The following is a 21,468-nucleotide window of genomic DNA, read 5'->3' as shown; positions in this document are numbered from 1 at the left end:
GCCCACCTACTTTATTTTCTAGGTGGGCCTGGCCCACCCACTTTTGAAAGCCAAATTTCTTTGAAAAGGTAGCGAAAAAGGCAAATTAGAGAAGGAGTTCCAAACAAAAGCTCTTCACTCATTTGATACGCACTAGTTTACATACGCATTTGATACGCAAAAGGTGAGAGTCATTTTAGAGTATTTCAGAGCCCCTGATTCCAAAAATTCACTTAGTTTTTTCGAAACTACCAGGAATTGAATTTCGAACCAAGATTGTGTTCTTCCGTAACAAGGATAAAATTTTAAGCAGCTACTTTATTGAAGAACACAACTTTGTATTCTGTAATTATATAAATGGCCTTCGTACCTTGATGGGTGTTGCTCAGTATAGTAGGCCTCCCATAATAAAGAGTTGCGTTTGTTCATCGATGGCTTTGTATTGCTTATTCGTCTAGTTTGGCAAAACAATGTATGTAGGCCTATTTTATTTGTAGCCTACTTAGTAGCTTAGTTAGTAAGTCTGATATTGTTGAAGTCAACCCAGCAAACAATATTTAGAGATCGCTGAAGATAAATGGCTACATAAAATCAAAGCCACCATAAACATACAGAAATTGATTCGACCGACCACATTCCATGTTATCAGCAACCTCCGACCCCTGTGTGGTGTAGATTCTTCAACTATGTCCATTCACACTTATTCTTTTTTGACGTTTTATCAATGTAAAGTGTAAACTCACGACAATGGACTGAAACTAAATTGCGTTTTTCTTTGTGTTCGTCTTGTTGAACTGTCGTAATTTACTAGATGGATGATATATGTTTATGTTTTTCTTGAATTTTGTACCAGTAGTCTATATTGTTGGAAATCGTGGCAGAACACCAGTTTAAGATTTAGGCTTGCAGTTTTTGATTTTAATATTATGTAATCATCTATTTAAAATATAATTTTATGCATGTTGATAATATCGGAGTTTGCTCTATTTGTTCGTTTTACGTATTTTTCAAATTTTCTTTTTTACATGTGCTAGCTGAAGATGCTATAACTATAGCGAAATCGATTCTTAACTAAATAAATTACACTAAGAGGTTAGATTGTTGTGCAAATGCCAGCATTTGATGAATGCAAAATTGCAGTAGGCTACCATCTGTTGAAGTCAAAAAATAAATTAACGCAGAGCATAAGCAGCTCAACGGAGCTGTGTGCGGCCTGCAATGCTATATGGTAGCGAGACATGGGTATTGAGAGAGAGTGAACTGGCAATCCTAAGAAGAACGGAAAGGTCAATGGTGAGAGCAATGTGTGGGGTGAAAACGAGAAGGGAAAAAAGGACTGAAGAATTGTTGGATATGCTAGAGATAAGAGAGACCATAGACCAACTGGCAAGGGCAAATGGAGTAAGATGGTATGGACATGTGATAAGGAGGGAGGAAGGAAGTTTTCTTAGAAAGGCACTAGATCTAAAGGTGGATGGGAAGAGGAAACGCGGTCGTCCAAGAAGAACGTGGAAACAACAAGTGAAGGATGAATTTAAAAAAGTCGGACTGAAGGAGGAAGATGTAAGGGACAGGGTGAAATGGAGAAAAGGGATTAAAACAATTGCTGCGCGGAAACAATCGGCCACCCCCACTAGTGGGGAACAAACCGACGATGGATTATGATGATAAGTTATATATTCTACATCTTAATTGTATCATAAGCTTTGCTTCACGTCGTATTGGCCTGTGTTGGCCTGTGTTATCTTTGATAGCTCAATGATGAAATCTAATCTTCAAACTTTTCTGTTGAGCCCACTGTTGATGGGCAGCACATGTGGGTGTGGTTGCGTGTGATTGGTGGAGTAATCTATAAATTAATGTAATTGTTCTTTAAGGTTAAAACAATGATATCATTACATATTATGCAGTGCATGCACATAGGCCTACTGTATAATGCTGCAGATTATTTCTCCCAGGTTGGTATTGTAACTGTGTGTGTATTTTGCCTTTTTATTTGTGTGTAGGCTACATCGCCATATTTTGTACTGTGCTATGGAGCAATTTAACAATTTTGAAATTTGTTTGGGCAAACCGGGCTTAAAAACGGAATTTTTTCGCTGGTTGGCATAAAAGGCAATCATGAAAACACAATGTATAAACGGTTTGAAGTATTAGGAATACAGCAATGTTATGGGGGGGCGAAGCTCCCTAGAAGTTTGATTAACTTTGACTGTTACGCCTTTGGGCCCACCTACTTTCAAAATGGTTCCTCCATCCCTGCTGTTTCGTATGTCACTTCAATCGCTTCATAAGTGAGAAAGTGTCTGCAAATGTAGACCACGTGCTACCAAATATGAACCACAAATTAAATTCCTCTGGAACGGACATTTTTTGCAGGCGAACCAGACGCTGTTTTACCATTGTTACGGACAAAAAATATCTTTTCTCCGGACTAGACTTGAACTCTCTATTTTCATCTAACACTTTTCTTGTGACATTTATTTTATTAATAAAATACTTCACTTGATTACATACAGTAGATGATTAGTTAGCACTTAGCAGCCAACTTTAACATTGCATTCTAGAGTCTGTGCTATTAACAAAGAGCAAAATAATTCAAATTTGTGTCGCCACAAATCGTAAAAAGACATCTTTTCCCCACAATAATCACCTATTGACCTGCACTTTGATGATGTGCAATGCATGTAGGGCCGTGGCTACTGTCATGCATTTATAATATAAAGCGTAGGCCTAGGTGTATTTCCAACCGTAACTTGAACTTCAATTTGTAAGTTACGACTTAAATTTGGCAATGAATTTAACGTGGAAGGCCTACTCTCTATTAATTTTTAAACACTTGTGAATATTGCGCTGAAAAATCCGGCATGCAAGAAGAGTTCGCGGGCGCACAAAAGCTGAACGTGAGCCGCATGCGGCCAGCGTGCCAAAGTTTGGACCCCTCTGCTGTAAAGCACTAAGTTGGGCGACATTTCAGTGATACACTACGCGTGCTCTCGGTGGAGACAACACATCGACTTATCAAGAATCGGTTAGATGAGTGTAAGAACAGTTTTCTGGTAACCTATTACAGTGGTTCCCTAACTTTTATTGCTAACAACGCCCTAATCAATTTTGCTCTAACTAAAGTCATTAAAAACAAAAATATTTACGTAGAAATTAATGGTATTTATGCTATAAAAGTCGGTTCGAACTAGAACGAAATCAAGTGACCCACTCTACAAATCTCAACCGCTAAAAAATTTAAAGTAGCGAATGCCAACGTCTGCCTGTAATCTTTCCAAGAGGCCGGAGAACTTGAAGAAACCACCGCGTATATTTGGGATATATCGTGTTTTTCTAAAAAACTGTCTTGATTTGAGACCCGAGGATCTCGTTGGTACCGGGCCTAAATTGACCTCTCAACGATCCTGCTTGCAGAGGCTTCAGCCCACTGACGCAGGCTCGGTCACCGAGTTTGATAGAGTGAAGTTTCCTATTGTTGTTGTTGAAGGGTTGTCTGTGAATTAATCCATCTACTGGGGTCCGCTGAACGGAGAGCAGTCCTTGAAGGCGTTGCTCAAGTGCATAACCCGAGAGTCGACTTTTCGAAGATCTCCTGTCTTGTTTGTTTCTTATTTTACTAAGGACTTATTATGATCCTACTATCCACACATCACAGTCATACCAAGAAATAGCAATATAAATGGTTTATTCGTAAGTCTATTGTCCAATTGAAATCATAAAATAAGCGACAATATAACTTGTATTTAGCGGCTGCTTTGGTGAGGATAAAATATCTTATTTGGTAAAGACCTTTTGGCATACCGTCTACAGTTTACCGTCATTCAAATGAAATGAAATGACTATATAAAATTGGCATGGTCATACATGGATAAATTCACCAGGAAAAGCTGTCCTGGCAGAATCTCATTCCAACGAACATGGCTTCTTCCAGCCTATGGCTTTCTAACATGGCTTCTTAAACATAACCAACGGGCTTTTGCATATACGGCAGAAGCGAATTTTACAGCAAAAACGTCTATCGTCCGCAGGCAGGTCAGGGTCAATAAAGGTAAAATAACGTAAAGTCAATATTAGCACAATTACAAACCTAAAAGAGGGTAATCGAGCCGCCATAAAAGGACTAATAGGCGGACTTAGGTCCTTGATCAAGAAGTAGCCTAGTCTATTTGTCATTAAATTTTATGTTTAGGCTATTTGAGATGATTAACTAATTGCTTATTGGCCAACATTCTCCAACATAACGCTCACCTTGCCCCTTAAAACAAAGTTGGGGCAAGCTGACACAGAGAAAATATTCTACTAGGCCTATATGTAGGCTACTAAAGCAGTTTATATGTGTGGTAAAAAAATTCGCTTTCAAATTCAGTTATGTTGCACACAGGTTGCAAAGGTTTTTATTTCGAATGTTTTTCACAAAAGCTACTCAACTTAACATTTGTCCTACAGCTAAAGGTTTTGATTAAAACCAAAACTGAACATCGTTTCACGATAGCCTACTTTTCACTTAAATCATGAATGAGTCAGTTTGCAAAAAATCTGCACTATGGCGACCGGCTGTAACCTGTAAGACACCAAGTAGAAATAAATTGCGCAATGCGCATGCAGGCCATATAACGAACTGGTGAGTGTTCTAAATTATGTTAACCTATCTGCAGCGTGATAAGCTTGATATAGGCTGTGTTTAGAATAAACGCTTGCACCACTTTTTCTTTTTTTTGGGTTTTGACATATCAACAATGTTTTGGTCATTCCTTTCGGCGGCTGCTTCTCTCGGCAAATGGACTCCTGAAATTAATAACCAGAAATCAAAAATATAGCCTACCAAATTTAGGCTACTCCTGAAGAAAGTAAGCCAATTTAAGGTAGCCTACATAACCTATGACAATTTAAGGTAGCCTACATAACATACTTTCAGAAAATTATTCTAACAATAATTGCTACGATGAATCGAGTTCCTGTTACTTGTGGTCGCGCTCATCATTCGCAATAAAGAGTCGTCAATCACAGGAAGCTATAGCCAGGGCCGTTGACAGGATTTCTCGGGCCCGGTACCAATTCATTTTCGGCCCCCCTTCACCGACAATGTTATGAATATAAAGGTTGTGTACAAACTTTTATTGATGTCGCTTGAGCATGGTCATTTAACAAATCTTGCGCAATCTTAAAATTTCTTGAACAGCAAAACTTACTACCGGTATCTCTATCTAGCGGTTGCTTTTTTGAACTTTTATTTGTCATGTGGCTCTAGTCTAGAGTATTACTTCCCGATTCCATTGATGTTTCACTATGGTCATTCTAGGCTCACCAGAAGAGAATTTACAGCAAAGGTAGTGCAGACAGTCAAAAAGTTTTCAATTTGATTTGGGAAAGGTGTTTGGGCCTCGGTCAAACATTTGCTGATTGCTGCAATCTGAAAAGCGGGTTTGGTCTAATTTTTAGTGCAGAAATAGGGATAGCAATCTTTTACGTGTGCCATTTCAGTTTTTTGAGTTTGAACAAATATTAGCCTGTTTATTTTGAAATTTGTGTTTCGGGTAATATTCGTGGTCAGGGAAATCACTATACTAGACTAAACTAAATTCTTATTTTACTGTTTGGTGGCTGAAGCGGCTATTTTACCACCAGAAATCTGAAGTGGGCCCGGTACCCAGAAGGGGGCCTGGTACTTTACCATCTGACGGCTGAAATGGCTGTTTTAACCTCTGATGGTACCCATTCCTTTAGATCTGATTATATTTAGATCTTGATAATGTTTAAAGTCGCAGGGATTTTTTTAAATCCAGGCCCCTTAAATATTCCGGGCCCGGGTCCAAAAGTACCACCTAGACCCCCCCTGGCTATAGCCTACCCCGAACTAGCGGTAGGCTACTAGCCACCCTCCCTACTAACACTGCGGTCCATCATTTGCCTCCCGGTTTCAGCTGCATCTTCAGAAAGTTCTTTTTCTGCTCTAAGACGCCTGAAAACGTGGTTGAGAAGCTCAATGACACAAAAAAGGCTTAGGCTATACTAATCTTGCGTTGTTGTAAGTCCACTAAAAGATTTTGGGCACTGTCGATGACAAAGAACTCATGACACAGTTCATAGAGAAAACACCTGAGCGAAAATCAATCTTCAGAAGCGTGTTTCCACATACCGCGTGTTTCCACAAACTCATTTCCACAAACTGTCGTTTTCATATCACTTTCTAATTTGTTCGCTTTCATTTTAATTTCCTGAACCGCAGCTTCATTTGTTACAATGTGTGTATTTTGGCATCGATTTTTACACAAGAGGGGACCGAACGCCCACTACCAGTTTTAAATGTCCTTCCACATAAGCCCCCCAGAAGCTGACAACACTACAGTACAGCAGCTTAAGCCCCCCGATAGAAAATAGTTCCGGCGCCACTGAACTTAGGCCTATGCTATACCCAGGGTTGGAAGTCGTTAGTCAAAAAGCAATGACTACCGTATTTCACTATTCGATAGTGCCCAAAAAACAATGACTTTCCGCTATCGATACTTAAAAAAAAGCAATGAATAGCAATTACTAAAAACATTGTATTTTATTGTATTTGCGTATTTAACTACCAGTGGTGCCAGGTTGTTTTTGGAAAACAAGCAAGTGAATCTAAAAAACAAGCCCAAAACAGGCAGATCAACACAAAAACAAGCCCAATAATTTGCAACCAATACCAGTTAGCATAAAGAACGCAGTTTAACAGTTCCAAATTTTCAATACAACCTTTGCAGTCCAAACGTCACGTTTATTTCAAGAATGACATTTGTTTACGCGATTCCAAGTAATAAATTATCTTAAAAAGAAGGGATACAATGTTGACTACAATAAAATCGTCGCAATTTCAGTGTCATAAACAAGCTTAAAAAAGTTTGATTGGCAAAAAACAAGCAACCCGCAAACTCAAAAAAGTACGCAAACTCGAAAAAAACAAACCCAAACTTGCGGGAAAACCGCAAGGTTGGCAACACTGTTAGCGACTTTCACTGGCATGGTTTTTCTGAACTGTGTTGCCGTAAAATTTTCCTTTAAAGTTTGAAAACCAGAAGAAGGCTAGGTCGGGTAGTAATCCGAAAACTAAATCTCGTAAATTCGTTTTGACAACGAAGTACCGGTAAACAACAACAAAAAATGATTCAGCAGTTCTTTTAAATATTGATTAGTGAAAAACGAATAATGATTTCGTTGCTTGCATAAAAAAGAAGTGAATAACGCGCATTCAATATTTATTTTTAAAAGGAATGGGTATATAAGCATTCGATATTCAGAAAGCAACGAATAACGCTATCGAATAGTGACAACTGGTCGTTACTTCCAGCCCTGGCTATACCTGTGGTGATTCTCTATAAACAACACGCAATAATTAAGACATTTGCATTTGCTCCGAGTTGCAAATATGACTTGTCACTTGTCAGAATTTAAGTCAACTATTTGATATTTAAAGTGGTGTTATTGTTCAAAGCCTACCAATTTCTTGAAACACTTCTTCAATATGATGTCCTGTTTTTGCAGAAGTTTCCAAAAATAATAAATTTTCTTCTTGAGCGTATTTTTGTGCTTCCTGCAATACAGTGTATGGGGTAATTAAGGAAAAAGGTTTGGCAAAATAAATAGGAAAATTAGATAGGCCTATCATTGTGAACACACGCAAAAACATCTGAAGGCTTTTTTGATCCGCTTTCATTGTACGTACATTGTCATGTTGTACGAGAGAATACATAAAATAAAAATTAAGCTCCAAAGAGGCTAAGACTTAAATACGATGTGTGGAGATTATAAACTTGCCAACTGGATACGGCAAAAATCTAATTGAATTTTTTTTTTTTTTGATGAATATAGCTTAATGCCTGGGGGTTGAACATTTAGACTATCCCATAATTAATTATCGGACGTTAAGGCAAAGAAGCAAGGCCTATGACAGGGGGGTACAGAGGGTACGGCGTACCCTTGAGGGCCCAGTCCTGTGATTGTTGGGGTCCGAAATTGTAGTTTTATAGCTTACGCGCAAAAATGTTTGGTTAAAACCATCCTCAACGAATAAATTCAAGCATAAAAGTTGTTATTCTTTTGTCCTGGGGGGCCCATAATGTAGCAAAAGGGCCCGAAAAGATAATTGAGTTGCATTGCGCTAAACTAGGGGCCCAAAGTGGTGATTTAATGCTTTACGTACAAAAAGCTTCTGTTAAAACCACTCTAAATTAAATCATAAAAATTGGTTATTCTCCTGTCCGGGGGGGGGGGGGGGGGGGCATAGTGTAGCAAAAGTAGGCTTGAGAAAAACCGCATAACCGATCGCTACTAATATTATTTACCTCATGTCGGACCATTCTTTCAGTTTCCAAATCTGCTTTATTTCCGGCTAATAGAATCACTGGTTGAGAGTCTGCTTGACGCAATTCGGTTACCCATGCCTTCGCGGCTTGAAAAGACTTCTGTTCAAAAAACAAATATAATTACTCATCTTAGTGGTATGAAAGTGAATACGCTAGTTAGCCTATACCCATGCTTACTTAAAAACGCGATCTAATTTATCATATTTAGTGATCACATTTAGTTACAAGTTGTATTTTCTAAGGCATTTTTACTTCAAAATCAAATAAAAATTAGTGAAACGCAAGCTTTTAGTTTCCATGTTTCCAAACGTTTGGAGGAACCATATGAGTTTGAAGAGGCGTGTTGAAGATGAGGGCCGTACTTTTGAAAAACAGTAGACCAAAACTTTTTCTTTGTTGAGCATGCAGAGAAAGATATGTGCTTGAGATGTGAGCTGAAAGTGGAAGTGACCAAGGACGATTACTTGAAGCGGCTTTACCAGAAAACACGGCTCTTATCACTCACTTGACATGTGTGTTATTTAAAATTTTACGTTATTTAAAATTGATTGAATGGTGTAAAATTGCAAATAACTAAACTAAGAGCGCTGTTGTCTTGATATAAATAAAAACGTTTCTTCATTGGTTACTCTACACATGGATCATCATTCACCATAACTATAATCATTCCGTGATCCATGCAGTATACTATATACAGTGTAGGCTACACTAATCTGAAAGGTTGGGCCAAATTGTAAGGATAAAAATTAGTGAAAAATTAATGCGGCTCGCCAAGACTGGCAAATAACCAAATGTGACCCGCGGCTAACTTTGAAACTTTGGGCACTGTTGATGTAGTGATTGTCTGATTGCATTAGCTTACTACACTGAAAAATGTTGCTCTAAATACTTCTTTGATAAATAAAAGAATAAAATTTAATCAATTACTGTACGTGAAGACTTCTGGATCGTTATAGCCTACTGGAAGAGCCTATAGGGTCCTATAGCACTCACTTTTTGCGTGATGTCATACACAACAACAGCTGCTTGAGCTCTCCTATAAAAGATTGGCGCTAAACTACGGAATCTTTCCTCTCCTGCAGTATCCCAGATTTCATAATGTATTGTTTGACCATCTACTTGTATATCTTTTGTCATAAATAAAGCTGAAATGGAAGAAAACAGATCAAACGCGGTCTGGAATAGATGAACAAAATACGAATTTAAATAATTTTCAAAGATACAAAATGTAAAGACGTTTGGTATGTTGTTTCATCTGATGACAAGATGCCTGCAGACAAGAGAAAATTATAATAAAATCATAAAAAAAAGTAGGACAAGAGAAAGATAAACTTGATTAAAATCGACTGCACTTGTTCGAGCAGCAGTTGGGTCTCTGCAGTGGCGGATCCAGAAAGGGGGAGGTTTGGGCGATCGCTCCCCCTAAAACACAAATAAGTAACTTATCTTCAGTATATTTGCAAGGTCGGATTAATGTAGAATCCACACATCACTGTGTTTTGTTGAAATCGCCCTCAGATAAGACAACTTTCTGACTCCGCTTAGGGCTTTTTGAAGATCCGCTACTCTTTTCTGTCCCAATACAGAGTCCTTGTCTTATTTGTTGTAAGTCATTTCACTTTTTCAACAAAATTTACAGAAACATTTCCGCCCCAAAAGCTTAGTTGGTTAGCATGTGACTTCGTAAACGAAGAAGATTCAAGATGAAGCGACACTGGTTCCACAATCTCGGCTTGCGGCAGCTAGTAGATTGAATATCTCACAGACGACAACACTTTAACAACTGAAAACTTCACTCTGACGATCTCTGTGACCAGCAGGTCTGCGTCAGAGGTTTAAAACCTCTACAAATATGCGAAACTGCCAGGGTTATGCTCTCAAAGGAGCTTTCTCAGTCAGAGGATAAAGATTCAATCAATCAACCATTTTCGTCCTTTTTCTTCTTTCCATCTGCCATCAACGTAATCTTTTGTGGCTCCTTCATCAGAATGCGAGTGTGGTGCCACGGAACAGACCGCAGACCATGTCATCCACCACTGCCTAACCCACCGGCCTCCACACGGTGCGCATGGTCTGAGGGTCCTGGACGACGAGACTGCTGAGTGGCTGAAGATTTCCTGCCCTCCAATCTAGCTTGGAAAGATCGCTCATACGCCATCATCAACGTAATCTTTAATTAATTTTTTTGGTAATTTCCCTGCCAAAAAGTGTGATGTCCGGTCTTTTGACTTTGCTTTCTTTCTTGAATTGTTTCAATGAATGATGTGATTTTAACTTTTTCTTCCACCTTTTTGCCTTCTTTATGCTATCACATCTCATCGTCGTCTACCACTTTATATTACGTTAGTTGAACATTTTTGCCATCTTTGCTTCGCCTTATAACCCCCTGATTGTCTTCATTTATTGCAGGTCTTCTTTCAATTTTGATTCCCAGATGTCAACATATAACACTTTCCTCCACATAACTTCTGCACACCGGGTAAATCAAGTAAAATGAAAGATAACTGTTTTTGTTTTTCTGCCAATATCACAAACTTGGTTTTGTGTCACTAGGTGTTCTAGTAGGCTAAGTAATAACTGTTACTTGTTCAGTCCTCCATCAGAATGCGAGTGTGGCGCCACAGAACAGACCGCGGACCATGCCATTAACCACTGCTCAACCCACCGGCCTCCACACAGTTCACATGGACTGAGGATCCTGGACGACGAGACTGTCGAGTGGCTGATGACTGTCTGCCCTCCAATCTAGCCTGGAAAAGACCTGCTCATACGCCGATGATGATGAGTGTAAAACTTTGCTAGCTTTTGTTGGTCTTTCCAGTCTAGACCGCTGTTTTACGAACCTTCATTAATCTGTAACTTAATACTTCACTCTATTGAATACGTTCTTATAATCTACAAAGCATAGCAGAGACTACTTTTAAAGTTTTTCACTATGTTTGGTTTGGTTTGGTTTGGTTTGGTTTGGTTTGGTTTTGAATCTTTATCCTCGGACTGACAAAGCCTTGATAGGTTATTCCTGGTACTTGTTCGCATACTTGTAGAGGCACTTGACGCAGGGCCGGTTACCGAGATTGGCAGAGTGAAGTTTTCCGATTGTTGAAGTCTTGTTGCCGAGAAATTATTCCATTCACTAGGTGCCGCTGAATGGAGAGCAGTCCTGAAATGCGTTGCTCAAGCGCACACCCCGAGAGTCGAACCAGCGCCGTGTGATCTTGAGCCCGGCGCGTAACCACTGAGCTATCGGGGCGGACACTATGTGCGGTGGAATAGCCTATATATTTTGCTTCTCTAGTCCAAAGACCTGCCTTAAATCCAAACTGAACATGTCCAATTAACTTATTTGCTTTCACTTTTATTTGACTTTACGACAATGATAAAAGTGCTCTATCTAAGTTTTAACAACAATGTGCTCTATCCAGTGGCGGCTCGTCTATAGAAACTGCAGAACTGCAGCACCCCCTGCACATTTCCGAATTTATTTTTTTTATTAATTTTACGTTTTTTTTATTTTCTCTATAGATCCTCCTACCGACTAGAAGTTTCATAATTTCTAAATTTTAAAAATTATTATGATTTTTTAAGTTTTATATTTGGAAGCTCTGAACTGCAAGCTCTGCAGTTGCGATCTTATAAAAAAAGAACAAACAGGAATGGTGACGTCATATTTGGCTGAGGTTGCTTTAAAACTGCACAATTCCGAACTGCAAATTTTGCAGTTGCCTGTCAGGCTAGCTATTGTTGCAAGTACACTTCATCGTTTTCAAGCATAATGTTAGGTGGCTGCGACTGATGCTGTTACATTGTTAGACTAATGTGCTTTGCTTTCTGCACTAAAAGATAAAGCTTAGACTAGATTATCATTATCGTTCTTACTTAATTAAATTTAAGCTAGGTTCATTGTTTATTTGTGATAATAAGTTTAGTTCAAAAATCTAGCTGTGTAACTGTAAGAACAACGCAACTTCTTAATTGGCTAGATTTTTTATCAGCATTTTGCTGAGCAGGGTCTGCCATATTTACATTAATTCCACATCGCATTGTTATTTTCAGGCTGTGTGTTGATGGTTTATAAGTGCTAGTCTACTTGTGCAGCAAGTTGTAGACTGGTAGAAGGATAGGTTATGACATGGGAGGCTGCAACGTGGTGCTGTCAATGTGAACTTTCATATACGAACAGTTAATAAAGTTCATGAACAATTGGAACCCTTAAAATTCTGCCTTGATGAAATACAGTCTACATCAACCACTGATCATACCATTTCAGAAGCAACAGGTATTTTGCATTAACTTACCAACGAAAAATAATTGCTCTGTTGGTTGCAGCTGTTTCATCAAATAATGCCTCATGTTGAAGTGATTTTCAACCAAATGCAATTTCGAGATATTGATGTGTTGAAAGTACATGAATATATAAGCAATTTCAAAAGTGCAATTTCTGTGATAAGAAACTCAAAAGTACTGTAGGCTACTGTGAGAATTCTTCAAAAACACTTATGGCTGAAGCGAAGGAGGTGTGTGACTGCATATGCGTTGACATAATGGCTAGATATTCCTTTACCAAACAATTAGTAGCTGCAAAATTGTTCAACAAGAGAAGCTTCAATAGCTTTAAGAATAAACTGCCCATACATGAGGTGGCAGTAACTGTTGAAGCATATCCCATCATCATCATAGAAAAAGAAAAGTTTGAAACTGAACTTGCAGTATTCTGCAGCAGGTCGGACATGCATGAATATTCCGCGTTATTTGAATTGTTGACATTTATTCAGAAAAGTAATTTAAATGATGCTCTCAGTGAAATTTCCAAACTATTAAAATTCCCCCTGACCTTTCCTATGACCACAGCAGAGCCTGAACGCTGCTTTTCAACATTAAAAAGAATCAAAACTTTTCTGAGGAGTACCATCAATCAAAAAAGGCTCTAATCACTAAATGCTCTTGCCGTCATTTCAACGGAGAAATTTTTTTTCATCTCCCAGACATTAACGACAAAATCATTTACCTTTTTGCTCAAAAGAAAACAAGAAGAATGGATTTTGTCTATAAATAAGCTTGGTTCCAGTTGATATGGAGCAGTTTATTTGTAAGAAACTAATGTTTTGTAGTTTATCCCACTGTTTACCTAAGTTGTATCCACCCTAGTTATAGTACATGTGCAGCACCCACTGTAGGAACTTTGTGTCTTTTGTTTATTTGTTATTCATAGTGATGAAATAACCTATCATAATAAAATTTGTCAGACAATCCACAAGAAATCTTATATTTCAGCAAAAGAAAAACTTTGCTGGATCATCCATGGCCTTGACTGAGTAACTCACTACTTAGCGGAGAGTTCAGCTCGTCAATGATGCAAAACACCAATTTGGGAAAAGAAGTGTCTGGACAATCAATGGCAACAGTTTTGTATTTATTTATTCACAGACACACATAATCAAATCTTCAGAAGACATCCTAAAGTTAAGTATGTACTGATTAATTAATCTTTTAATGTTTCGCGTTAGGTCTATTAATAGCCTATCTAATTTGTTAAAACTGGTAACTATTTACAAAACAGTGCTTTATGTACATTATATATATGATACTGCAAATAATTTTAACCAATGTATATTGTATAGGCTAGATTGTCACTTTCATGTTGGACACTTCCTTGTTACTTGTAAATTAGGAGAAAAAGTCTGCTTTGAATTCATCGTATTTTTTGCCCCAACAATGATAGTTGTAGCAAGATCCCGATATCAATTGAGCATTTGTGTTCAAATTGGAAAATGGTGTTTTCGTGTTTAAATTTCACAACAGTTAAGGCAATCATACATGGAGAAGCATTACGACTCAGGAGATTGAATGAAACACAACACGACTACACTGCAGCACTTGAACATCTTAAAAACAAGGCTTTGAAATCAAATTTTCCCCAAAAACTTATCAAAGAAAAAATTCAACTTGCTGAAAAATGGACAGAACGGATACCTAAACCCACAGAAAAAAATGCAACCAAAGCCCACAGAGTAATCTGGCCTACATCTTTTCCTAATTTACTCAAGACCACCAACGCAGAGAATAAACTACAGCCCAATCAAATGATGACATATAAAAAGCCAAGCACGCTGGGAAATTTACTCACAAAATACAAAAAAATTGCCCTGAATACAGTAACACCAACCAATGGCTACTCCAAACCATGCGGCAAATGTGCACTGTGTGGTAACCATGGAGCGCATAAGCCTATGGTAAAAGAATGCACCTCTATTAAATGTAAACTCAACAAAACATACAGTCTCAAACAAAAATTAACTTGCCAAAATTACGGGATATACATTGCAACGTGCACCATATGTCACGAACACTATGTAGGACAAACCATGACAAAATTTTCCACACGTTGGGCCACACATAGATCTATTTGGAACAGTTTTAATTACTTTGATAAATCCGGTGACAAAGCAGCATTATTGAAACATTATGCGAAACTCCACTATATTGAACTCAAAAAGAAACCAGCTCTGGCAGACTGCTTTGTCGTTACTTTCGCCGAACAACCCAGCAAACATTATTTAGACATCGCTGAAGAATGAAGATAAATGGTTACATACAATCAAAGCCACCATAAACATACAGAAATTGATTCGACCAACCACTTAAATCCCATGTCATCAGCAACCTCCGACCCCTATGGTGTAGATTCTTCAACTATGCCCATTTAAACGTATTCTTTTTTGACGCTTTGTCTATGTAAGCTTATGGCAATGGACTGAAATTAAATTGCGTTTTTCTTTGTATTCGTCTTGTTGAACTGTTGTAATTTACTAGATGGATGCCCATTTACACTTATTCTTTATTGACGCTTTTTCGATATAAACTTACGGCAATGGACTGAAACTAAATTGCGTTTTTTCTTTGTATTCGCCTTCTTAAACTGTTGTAATTTACTAGACGGATGATCAGGTTAATGTATTTCTTGAATTTTGTACCAGTATATTGTTGGAAATCGTGGGAGAACACCAGTTAAGATTTAGGCTTGCAGGTTTTGATTTTAATATTATGTAACCATCTATTTAAAATATAATTTTATGCGTGTTGATAACATCGGAGTTTGCTTTATTTGTTCGTTTTACGTATTTTTCAAATTTTCTTCTTTTTTTACATGTGCTAGCTGAAGATGCTATTACTATAGCGAAATCGATTCTTAACTTAATAAATTACACTAAGAGGTTAGATTGTTGTGCAAATGCCAGCATTTGATGAATGCAAATTAGCAGTACCATCTGTGTATAAGAATTAAGAAACCATGATAATGATTCTCTAAACATTCCATACTTCTCAAAAGCGCTTGTAACTCAGCATTCAATAGAATTCACAGGTGCAAAAACATGGAACGAATTTCCTTCTTCAATTAGAAAGAGTGATACAAAGTCACTTTTTGTCCACAAACTAAAGCAATGTTCATTTAAGCAAACAAAACGGATCGGATACACAATAGAAAGACAACGTAGAAAGGCTGTTTTTGCACTCTTATGAAGATTCCAGTTGAAATCCGAAATACGGTACTTTACAAAATATTAGGCCTACCTAACAATACTGTTGACTGCTTGTGCTGTACTTTTATGTTTGTAGATATTAACAGCAAACGCAACACTCCATAACTAACACGACACCAAAGGAGACGAGAGCTTCAGGACATCATCATCTACCAGCTCACCCATTCCATCACCCACCAGGACAAGAAGCAATGAGTTAAACTGGATCTCAAACCTCAATCGTCGTAGGCTACTGTGTGGCGTGCAGTTTGACCATAGAAAGAGCTCAACATCTGCTCTCCTGGGCCATATCGAAACGGGCTTTTGCCTGAGGATGGGTTTCTTTTATGTCCGGTTTTCTTTCTCCATCTTATTATTATTATGATTACGGCTGAGTGCTCATCCACATCAATATTGGAACTGACAAATTCAATCCACAACACTTTTCATTAGGATGTCATTCATTACTACATTTGTGCTTGTTTATGTTTTATTGTTTACTGTTTGTTTTTTTGGGTTTTGTGGCCGTGCTAACTAGACATAGCCTACTACATGATTTTCTATTCAGGCACGTTTTAAACCTTTCAAGGTTTTGCCACCTTTTCCCACTCATAAACGTGCTGGTAGGCCTATAGGCTATCGAGATATTGTAGTTAGTAGTATCTTTTTGGTCTCGGATGCGTTAATGACAAAAAATAAAATGATTTACTGATATTCATGGTATGAGCAAAATGTTCTCATCTATTACTTCAGATTTCCTATTTTGCACCAACCTTTAAGAAAAAGCAATTTTTTTATTTCAAAGTTCTAAAAGTCCACATTTTCAACTGCTCAAAATTTTTATTTTTTGTCCTGAAAACACCAGGAATGGCATTTTAGAGCATATAAAAGTGCAAATTTTTCTGGGGGGGCATGCCCCCAGACCCCCCTAGGAGGCTCGCGCCTACGGCGCTCGTATGTTCCTGTTACATTATGATGTCATACTTGCCATTTCAATTTGCAGCACCCCCATCACCAAAGGCCACGAGCCGCCACTGGCTCTATCTAAGGCTTGCCTTGGTCATTAGCACTTTTCATTACTTTTTGATGGTACCTTAGGTAGAGCCTATCATGCTCGTTTAATCTTTTCCTTGTCTTTACCATAATCAATTTATGATCTTAAATCAATGTCAAATCTAGCGTAGGCGCAATTGTTTTAAGTAACACATTTTTCATCTTATGCAAGATTCACACAGAACACATAAGGCTACAAAACTGTCTTTAGCATATAAAAACGTCGCACGTAAAATGGCCCATGTTTGTCAGAAATTCTGTCAGAAATTGTATTCCTGGTGTGAATGGTAAAAGGAAACAAATATGCGCCATTTTTTGTGCGACGTTTTTGTATGCTGAAGACCAGGTCCGTTGAGAGAATAATTTGGATCCGATACCAAAATGATTTTCGGGCCCAAATCAAGACACTTTTAAGAAAATACACTATATCCAAAGAATAAGCAGTGGTTTCTTCATTCAATCAAGTCCTGTCAACGTTACTGCTGAATACAGTTTTGTATCTTTGGTGTGAATCTCGCCTAAGTCTCTCCACAGTGTAGCAAACAAGGGTGGGCAAACTTTTTATCTCGAAGGCCGCACTCAGAATATGAATTAGTTCGAGGGCCGCAGTAGGCTATAGTATAATTAAGATTAGCCTATAAGCCAAAACATCAAATCTAAAATAGTCAAAACACAAGCTTTTATTTATTTTTAAAGTGACGAAAGAAACGGAGATTTTATATACAGTAGCCTACATGTAGGTTACAAAAGATACAAAAAAATGTTTGTCTCAATTATTTATTTGAATACAACCCACATCAAGATAACACTTTGCCAAACGCACTTTGAGCGAATTAAACAGAATACATCTGTGAGCGAATTAACATAATGAGAAGTAGCCTACAGTCGCAATCGCCGCTTTTCTCTCTGCCAACACCAAGAGCTTTGGCCTTGGTCCAAGACTAAAACGAAAAAGAAAGTCTCATGATGCGACAGGCCGAAGTCAGAAATTTCGATTGTGACGTAATCGGCTGTTTAACAGTGGCTGCTTTGGCACTAATAAGTTATAGACATGCATTGATGCAAGTTCACAATGTGGCTGGGGAAACAAATTACCACAATGCGACAAAAAGACTATAATTTATTTTTATCAAGATGAAATATATGAAGAAAAAGATTAATTAAGTCATTGTAGTAATTAAAATTTTCAAGCAATTTTAGAATTATTTTATTGTATATTTGCTTCAGGCGTTCGCGGCCGCACAGAAATTTGTTTCGGGCCGCATGCGGCCCGCGGGCCGTAGTTTGCTTTGATTAGGCTACACTGTAGCCTAATCAATGCATCTTTTCTGATCCTCGTTTTTTTTTCAGAACTTATATAGGCTATCTGTATCGCATACAAAACTGTTCCCCCAATAGCTCAATTGATTGAACTCTTGATTTTACAAAAAGTAAACGCCAAAGCATGCGATACTGGTTCGACTCTCATAACGTGAGCTTGAGCAACGCACTTCCACCACAGCTAATTCATTCAGCAGCACTTAGTGGATGGAATAATTTACAGAGAACGGCACTACAATCACTCTGTCAATCTCGGTAACCGGGTCTGCATCAGTGCTTTTCAGCAGGGCTGTGGAGTTGGGTGAAAAATATACGACTCCTCGGTTTATAACCGGCCGTCTCTGGACAAGTTCAAATTCCTCCGACTCCCTTGGTTTAAAGCTTCTACAAGTACCATCGCGAAACTGCCAAAATTATTTTTCTAGAGGCTTTTTCAAAACAAAGACCATTGAATGCAATGCATAACGTTTTAAACGGAGAAAGAGCAGCCTAAACATTTTTGTATGAAAAGCACTGATAGCCTAGGCTACTTGTAACGATTGTAGTTCACTGAGTGTGTGTTTGTTGACTAAGTTATCTTTAAAACTATTAAACTTAATAAAATACCGAAATGATAACTAAGGGCCTACCTCCTATTGTGCTAACATGTTCATCATGAAACATGTCTTTTGCAAATCGTAATGCCATGTTGGTCTTCCCCGAACTTATACCTCCCACCAATACAACTTTACATTTGAGTGTATTTTGTTGAGAAGAATTCGTGTCTTGAGTGCATTCTGTCTGTTTGGAAGAACGATTCTTCATGCGTCCCATCTCTGCAAGCAGACACCGAGAATTGCTTTACATGAAAACCATTGTAGGGGAAAGTAGTAGGCTATAATTCGGATCCCCCATGAAAAAAACTGCAATAACTCCAGAAAAATATCGTCATTTTTTTAAATACAGGTAGGCCTATCACATACGGCAATACAAAGCATACCTATTAAGTGTCGTCCAAAAATTATCGAAAACAAGTCATGTAGCCTACGGTAACCACAAAACACGAAATTAAAAAAGTGATCCAAATTACACACCCTTGAGTGTAATTTGGACGATGGGGGTTGTGTAATTTGGATCACAGAGATTGTCAAGAAAATGTTTATTTTTATTCTAATAAAGCAAATTGTTCTTTATGCAAGCTAAACCAGTTATTGATGAAGTTACACCTTCAGTGCGATTTTAAATGTAGGCTACTAGGCCTATATAGGCCTTTTGTGCATCAAAAATATTGGTCCAAATTACACATTTCTGTTTAGTTCATATTACACACTCCTACTGTGGCATCTAACAATAGGCCTACTAATTGTTTTTTTAACTATGCAGCTAGAATTTTTATATCTGCTTCACTTCAACCTTAGTCACTAGGCAGTGTACCACTAGTAGCCTACGCCCTACAATATAATACTTTATTGGTTGAAGCTATTCCATACAGTCACTTATCTCGTCATCACAAAACTAGATCAATTTGAAAGGTGGCACAAATTCGTACACAGCTACTACGTTTCTCAATTAGATGAGCTGACATTTTGGTGATTTGGATTATTTTAACTCTTGGTTCAATTTGTTCACAAACCTTGACCAAAAGCACTTTACTATATAGAAAGGGGTGTTGGTCCAAATTACACTACTTTCCCATAAGTAGCTAGCTTATTACCAACAGTTCAACTGTTAGACATTGCTTGCACACGACACAGACATGATAGTTAGAAGGCTGGGTAGGCAACTACTCAATAAGTTTCAGTAAACTGACTTTTCTCAATTTAAAGTAAGTCTAACGTATAGGTATTACAAAACAAATTAGCCTATAGGGTAGATTGGAACATTAAAAACATGACAGTCCTAGCAGCTGAAATATTATAATCAATAAATGACATTTATAACGCTATTGTAGCGTATTTTTTTAAATTTTATAGACAGAATAGATTCCATCAGCGTGGGTGTTAAAAAAATTACAGCAATTGGCCCACATACCAAGCTAATTCTTTTTTCAAACGCTATTTCTATTCGACTACGGTTTAAAAAATAAGTTTCTTTCATGACGATCTAAGAGCAGGTATTTTTAAGAATACTTTTTTCGCTTCTTTGTTGGTCCACCCGACTTATTTAATGAAATAACTTAAGACAATAGCTATTCTCTCTTTGATTTCCACAAGTTTGTATTGGAACTTGATAGTGTATTTCATTGTCGTCTGGTTCGCTAAATACACGTCTTTTCCTTAGTCGTTTCACTGGTCTCCTTTCATGTAGGTAGGCCAATAGGCTACACTTGGCACATTTACCTTGAATATTGGAACCCTTCTTTCTCCTTAAAGAAAGCTATTGTATGTTGGTCGGATGACAATCTCCGTGCCACTGCCACAACATATTCTGATAAATAAATACCGCACTTAGGCCTCTCGATGGTAAACTGCGGTTTATGACATTTTTGTTGTTGTTGTATGATTTACACCGGTAGCCTACATGTGTGACTACAGTCCAATTCTGACTCTTCTAACATTCAGCCAAGAAGTTGATCCTACTTTTAACTTTGTTTGGTAATTACAGAAAAGAACATTATGGTTTGGATGAGAATCGAATACACGTCATCGAAATGACTACCATTTTTTGACTACCACTGCCTTAACCCTCTACGCCAAACCGTGGACGACGAAACGTTGGCTTAATTTACTTTTACTTCAGAAATTTTCCACTGCAACTTCTTCTGATTGGTCCAATGATTCTTTAATAAAGAGTATTAAAGAATTTTAATAATAGTTGCTGGAAGCGAAGTAGGGATTTTCACAATTTCAAGGGGAAACGGTGGAGACTCCAAAAAAAAATCAACGTCACGTTTTCTGAAGACAGCCACTGAGAACCATGCTCCACGAAATATCTGTAAACTACATCAATCACTTCTTCTTCTTCAATGTCCCGGTATGCTAGAAGCAAATCTTGCTGAAACAAAGTAATGAATGGTCCATCACATGCCTTTGGTTTTAAATAACATAATAAATGAAGGAAAACGCACACAATGTAAGACACTAACTTGATCAGTTTTGACTTGTCTGTTGTAGAAAGCTTGTCAAATTGAAAAACACACAAGCGAAGATAGCCATTGGCAGTCGTTATCCATCTGGAGTTGTAGGCCTATATGGTTCTTGTTTCTAAATCAAAAGATTCTTCAAATTGTGTGGTACATCCGTAAATGCAGGGCAAGCCAACACCAGCATGCACATTTGATC

The 21,468-nt window shown here is 37.9% G+C and overlaps 1 protein-coding gene and 1 long non-coding RNA gene across 2 annotated transcripts; one reads left to right on the top strand and one right to left on the bottom strand.

Moving 5' to 3' along the window:
* Positions 1 to 3,653: 3,653 nt before the first annotated feature.
* On the bottom strand, positions 3,654 to 19,115 carry LOC145770255 (uncharacterized). The gene is made up of 5 exons (XM_082581857.1): positions 18,838 to 19,115; positions 9,312 to 9,463; positions 8,298 to 8,417; positions 7,453 to 7,546; positions 3,654 to 4,770 (listed from the first exon to the last, which is right to left on the bottom strand). Exons 1-5 carry the CDS (start codon positions 19,019 to 19,021, stop codon positions 4,667 to 4,669), a joined length of 654 nt encoding a protein of 217 aa, XP_082437983.1. The 5' UTR covers positions 19,022 to 19,115; the 3' UTR covers positions 3,654 to 4,666.
* Positions 12,410 to 16,510, top strand: LOC145770265 (uncharacterized). Its single transcript, XR_014289140.1, has 3 exons — positions 12,410 to 12,594; positions 13,590 to 13,782; positions 15,933 to 16,510. It is a non-coding gene; the product is annotated as an uncharacterized LOC145770265 (long non-coding RNA).
* Positions 19,116 to 21,468: the final 2,353 nt, after the last annotated feature.

Source organism: Aplidium turbinatum, chromosome 1 (genome assembly GCF_918807975.1).
Source record: "Aplidium turbinatum chromosome 1, kaAplTurb1.1, whole genome shotgun sequence".
In the NCBI taxonomy this organism is placed as follows: Eukaryota; Metazoa; Chordata; class Ascidiacea; order Aplousobranchia; family Polyclinidae; genus Aplidium; species Aplidium turbinatum.
This window is presented reverse-complemented; position numbering and strand designations above follow the sequence as displayed.

Bases quoted from the DNA above. Each gene is read 5' to 3' on its own strand.
- LOC145770255 (XM_082581857.1), bottom strand. From the start codon at position 19,021: ATGGGACGCATGAAGAATCGTTCTTCCAAACAGACAGAATGCACTCAA. The intron at 9,464-18,837 runs GTAGGCCCTTAG...CTTCCATTTCAG, and splicing joins ACATGTTAGCACAATAGGAG to CTTTATTTATGACAAAAGAT. The intron at 8,418-9,311 runs GTGAGTGCTATA...TTTTTTGAACAG, and splicing joins TGTATGACATCACGCAAAAA to AAGTCTTTTCAAGCCGCGAA.